Here is a 5,871-nt window from a genome sequence, read left to right on the forward strand (position 1 = left end):
ATTTTAATTCTACAAATTGAGTTGAAATTTTATCATGTATTATTAAATTGTATTTAAAAAATTAAAATATAAATAAAATATATATCAAAATCTCAACTCGTTTGTGTAAATGAAAATTTTCATCACTTATATAACAAATAATTATCCATGTTTTAATACATACTCATTAAGATTTCTAGAGCTGTTTGATTTTCTCAACTTCATGCTTGTATAAGTTAAGAATAAAAATTGTTTTCATTATACAATCACATTTCTCAATTTCATTACTAGTTTTTTTTTTTGTTTGTTTGTTAAATTTTGGTATTAGTCTTTGTATTTTGTGAAAGTTGTAGATTTAATTTATGTATTTTAATTTAATTTATGTATTTTGTGAAAGTTGTGGATTTAATTTATGTATTAGTCTTAATACCTGTACTTATCGAATTTCAAAATTTTAGTCATCACCCAAAGAGTAGCAATTAATTTGGTTGGTTAAATTCAATTACTAGTCTTATATTATAAATACAATTATACATTTAGTCCATATTCTCCTATTGGATCATTCTAAATCCCTATACCCAATCTTGATGCAAAATGAATGTCATTAATCCATTAACTGAGTTTTCAATGAGTAATATATGAAATTAATAAGTTGACATCGCATTGCATATATGATAATATGTTTATCACGTCAAAATTTGGAAACAGTAAAACTTAATGAATTTAACATATATCATTTAATAAGGATTGATATTTTTAAAATTTGAAAAATGCATGACTAAAAATACCAAATTAAAATATGTGGTTAAATTCACAACTTTCTCAATATACAAAAACTAAAAATAGAATTTAACCTTTTTTTTCTTTTAAAATATAGAAACTAAATCCACAACTTTCTTTAGTATTTAAATAATTAAACAATTACGAAATTAAAAATTTTAATTATTTAATTTTTTTTCTCAAATTATCAAACAACAACCTAAGCATATTGGGATTAGCTTGAGACGACGAGATATTTTCAGTTTAGATTATCCATTTGAGATCATGAACATGGTTAATGGAACAGTGGTTTTTATTAAATATATATATATATAAATTCTTAAAAATATATTTACATAAAAAAGTATAGTTAGAAAATTTTAATTTATATTAGACTTGAGATACATGATCTACATGGATAGTGTAAAAAATATGACGGTCAAATTGTTAAAATATCTGTTAATGCACGGTATTAACAAAGCTGGAAAAGGAGGAGAGGGGTGTCAAAGGAGGCCAATCCACCTATTCTAAGGCCGACAGCTGAACAAGTAGAAAAGCTCAAAATGAATGCTTAGCATATTAGGGTTTTGAGTGGAGAGGAGTTCTCCCATTGTTGATACTTTTAAGTATTTATAGGTAAATGAAGGCTTTTACTTAATATGCTAATAATAAACCCTAAATAACCTAATAGAAAATCCAACTAGGTCCAAATTAAAATAGAAATATATCACTCTTAATCATATAAAAAATTAAAAAAATATAAAATCACTTAAATATTATATGGGAGTAAATAAATCTCTCCCATAATTAATAACAAATAATATATTTATCAATTCAAAAGTTACATCCTCAGTTATTAACCACAAAAAAACTGACACATGAGATGCAAATCAATCCTTTTCCTAAATTGTAGGTTTAAAAATCCATGACTTATAATCTTCCGACTTCCTAGGTGTGTTAGAACATGAACAATAATTTTATATATATATATTAAAAAATAATGTCAGACCCTATAAACTTGGAGATTCAGACATCATATGGTATATAAATTAGATTCTCAACATTGGTTTACATAAGCCTGGGTAAAATTACAACAAAACTACGTACCCCATTGTTTGAAAGTGGGAATTGTTACCTACTCAAAATAATCATCTTTATTTACAGTAAAAGTATCATGGAACTTTCATATTAAGAGTTGAATTGTATTTTGTCTATTTTATTCAAAAAGTATATAAATTAATCCATTTACATTAGATCAAATAACAAAATGATCCTTTTGTTAAAAATTTTCATTTATTTTTACTGTTAAAAATTGATCTTTGCATGTCAACATGAGGTACACGTAGCGTGCCATACATCACTGTCCAGTTATTCCATTAGCCACAACAATTTTTAACAATACATTTGGATGAAATTTATGATAGAAAGGATCAATTTGTTCTGTGATATAATATATAAGGACTAATTTGACCAAATTTTAAGTAGAGTGAACAAAATATAATCTGACTCTTGGTACAAGAGCGTCCATGGTCCTTTTACCCTTTATTTACTTTTTTTAATTATCTTATTATTAGTTACATTCCTCTATAAGCCCAAACTTTAGGACTTCACTAATCAAAGTTTAGTCTCTTTTTCATTGCCTCATAAACCAAATATGAACTGCTTGCAGCAGGGACTACCTTGAGAAGAGTTGGTATTAGTCCTTTGTAGAATCCTCTATAACCTTCCTTCCTATATGTTCTCCAAAATACGTCCGATATCCCGTTATACACCGTGTTCGACGTGGTACGTTGTGCTTGCATTCTGGGAAACAACCCATAAATGCAAAGGATATTTTATTATCTATAAACAAATGATTGGAAATGGGGACTTGTGTACGTTACGATAATACCTTGTTCGAATAACCTGCAAAGGGTAAATGCATGTTGCTCCTAAAGCTCCGGAGATTGCACCGCAACATATATTCACTAGAGGACCGGGTTCTACAAAACCACGAAAAATGAGACGAAACTGAAAAATGAAAATAAAAATATGCAAGACCAAAATATTGGAAGTGAACAGAAAAGTACCACTGTCCTGAAGAATATGTGTCCTTGAGAAATCTCTCAAGGTCTCATAGACGGTGAGGTCGATACTGGCATAAGGGATAATCCCGAAAATAGATGGCACAAGACCTTTGTAAAATGCTCGAGGTCCCTCTTGAACCCATATATCCCGGGTTAACTTCCCTAGATGCGGAGCCTTTCCACCTTCGGAAGCACAAGTTTGCAATCGTGTTTTTACAAGATCCATTGGGTAGATAGTGGATTGTGCCACTGCACCCGCAACACCACCGACAACAAGTTTCCCACCAGCACCTATATCACCCTTGTTATCCCCCATATGCTCTCCTATTACATCCTTCAGCATTTCGAATGTATAGAACTTGATAGCACTTTCGGGTGTTACCTTCACGATATTTAACCCATTACCTCGGAAAAATCCCAACAAACCTTCTTCCTTCAATATCTTCGTTACAGCAGGCAGAATACTTGTACGTGTAGTCTGAACCTGCAAAACAACTTTCAGGCGATCGAAAGGGGCAGTTGCAATACGAGAAACCGCACCTGCTATTCCCCCTGCAATAAAAGAATTGATTCTCGGAACGTGTTTATTGATGCCTTGAGGAATAACAGCATGTTCTCCAATATCTACATGGCAAACCCTTTCCCAATGATGATAGATGTTCTCGACATTAGCTTCGTGAGGGTAGAGTAAAAGGAAATCCCTCCATTCTTCGAATGTTATAATCCCATTATTGTCCTTATCGACATGCTCCACAAATTGAGCAAGTTTCTCATCGTTGATTTGAATCCCTGCAAAATACCAACAGCCAGGACTTATAAGATGTAAACAATGGATTCATTGCAATGATGGTAACAACCAATTTTTCCACATCAAGATCACAAGAACTATCACGCATTTTCACTGGAGAAGTTTATAGGGATAAATCATGGGGGGTAAAACGGGAGCAAATTCATCAATAACATGCACAACTTCAAGTCTTTGATACGTTACTTGTTATGCAAGAAAACAGACAGATTCCGAAAGATTCGACCAAGAAGAAAATGTTTCGAACATCCAGCAAAACAAATAGACACATACTAATGACAAGAAACTTTACCGGACTATCACACCAAACAAACTGAAGCATGAGTATATACCAACAAGATAGTCTAAAATAGGACACTGTTTCTACACAATGGGAAACTCATCGGGCCCATGAAGGTTTATGCCTTCTCAGTCTATCATCAACAAGCTCGTGGGAGCATCTTCCCAAGTATAACTATATACCAAATTCCCTTACAAACTTGAAGAACACAGCACATAACCATAGTCCATATTACCAACTAAAATACAGCTCTTGTTAAGCTCTACGATAATATCCATGGTCAACGTTTATCTATCGTACTGCGATTTGCTACCCCAATGGCCTAAGGACAAAGCTACTAAAGGTCAGATAGCAAGTGTAAGATATCCAACTAAACTTCCATTATAGTTAATGGTTTGTAACTAGACAACATAGAAAGAACTGTCAAACCCGGTAAATGTGTGATCCAATCCCTTTAGCATCAATCATTTCACAAAGTTAGCCAAATGGTAAACTACTAAAAGGTTTTGTACAAAGTAAAAAACAAATTCTAACATCTAATTAGCCTGCGGGCGCCTACTAATGGTTACCAAACAAGAAAATCACACTGCCACCACACACTTCCTTTCAAACAACACAATCCGCATTAACGCTATATATGTTCCTTACATGTTCCGAGTGGCGGTCCGAGTTACAAGCACTGCAAAAGCAAGTTCTCCGGTCTCCCAACGATGAATTTGCAAGCACTTCACATTCAAAAGATCGAAAACGACAAACACTAACCATAAGTGGTTCAAAGTTTTTAATGATTTTTCACCACCAACTCAACCAATGCAACTATAAGACTAAACTGATCAAACATATAAAGGTGAAGACAAACAAAACTAAAACAATGTAATAAAGAGAGCATCATAGTATATTACCAGCTTTAACAAGTGCATCCCAAAGCTCTTCAGGCAAAATGCAACCACTATGTTCCACATCAATAGCTTGAAAAATCCTATAAAGTTCAAGCTCTTTATCATCCATATACCTCTTAAACTCATAATAATCTACACACCCATCTCTGTTTGCATCACAAACTTTCAAAAGATCATTGGCATACTTATACTCAGCAGGAATCTGTAAAGCCGAAAGACCCTTTTCAATTTGAGTATAATCCAAGAATCCCACATCAGCTGCATCGAAAAAACTGAACATACTACGAATCCTCAAATCCCTTTCTTCTTTGGTTTCCCCTAATGCTAAAAGAACATGTTCCATTGAAACAGGACCCCTTTTTTTTACCGGGTTGCAACATTCAGGTTTGGGTTTGGCCTCCATTTTAGATAAGCATGGAGTTTTTGAAAGGAATAGAACATTCAGAAAAAAAAAAACCCCCCTTTTATTGGGCAGAATGATACAACCAAGAAATTAAAAACATTGACTTGAATAGTGACAGAAAGAAGACAAATGACCTGTAGACTTTTCTCTTGGTAGGTCAAAAAAAGAGGGGGAAAATGGAGTCAAAGTCCCAAAGGAAATTACGGAGAACATCATAAATATAAGTCCAACGCAATTGCGTATGGTTTTGATTACTATAATAATAAATTCAAACTCTTAAAATTTATATATTTTGTAAATTTGATTTTAATTTAATAAATTTATTTCATAGTATAAATGTTAGGTTAAATTTATTATTATTTTTAGAATTAAAGTTAAAATGAAAAAAATATATAAACACCAAAGACTAAATTTATTATTATACCAATTAAAATTATTACAATTGATGATGAAAGACATTAACATCGATTAAATTACTCTATTTTTTGTTTAGATGAACTAAATTACTTTTTTTCCAAAATAAAAAAATAAAATAAAAATAAATCAAATAAACAAATATATATAATATAACAACATACACATATTATAATTTCAACAAGTGGAGCATCATGTTTTTTTTTATATAATTTATATTTTTTTAAAGATTATTTTTATAATTTTTTATTATCCATAAAATTATA

General features: G+C 31.5%; 1 protein-coding gene across 1 annotated transcript; it reads right to left on the bottom strand.

Moving 5' to 3' along the window:
* Nucleotides 1-1,799: 1,799 nt before the first annotated feature.
* Nucleotides 1,800-5,380, bottom strand: LOC107953594 (calcium-dependent mitochondrial ATP-magnesium/phosphate carrier protein 2). The gene is made up of 4 exons (XM_016888944.2): nt 4,792-5,380; nt 2,808-3,593; nt 2,630-2,720; nt 1,800-2,541 (listed from the first exon to the last, which is right to left on the bottom strand). Exons 1-4 carry the CDS (start codon nt 5,189-5,191, stop codon nt 2,349-2,351), a joined length of 1,470 nt encoding a protein of 489 aa, XP_016744433.2. The 5' UTR covers nt 5,192-5,380; the 3' UTR covers nt 1,800-2,348.
* Between the last annotated feature and the right edge of the window lie 491 nt (nt 5,381-5,871).

This window comes from Gossypium hirsutum, chromosome D07 (assembly GCF_007990345.1).
Source record: "Gossypium hirsutum isolate 1008001.06 chromosome D07, Gossypium_hirsutum_v2.1, whole genome shotgun sequence".
NCBI classification, from domain to species: Eukaryota; Viridiplantae; Streptophyta; class Magnoliopsida; order Malvales; family Malvaceae; genus Gossypium; species Gossypium hirsutum.

Excerpts from the sequence above, each read along its gene's own strand:
- LOC107953594 (XM_016888944.2), bottom strand. The coding sequence starts at position 5,191 with ATGGAGGCCAAACCCAAACCTGAATGTTGCAACCCGGTAAAAAAAAGG. Across the intron at positions 3,594-4,791 it reads GGATGCACTTGTTAAAGCTG|GGATTCAAATCAACGATGAG; the intron begins GTAATATACTAT and ends GGTATTTTGCAG. Across the intron at positions 2,721-2,807 it reads ACATATTCTTCAGGACAGTG|AACCCGGTCCTCTAGTGAAT; the intron begins GTACTTTTCTGT and ends GTGGTTTTGTAG.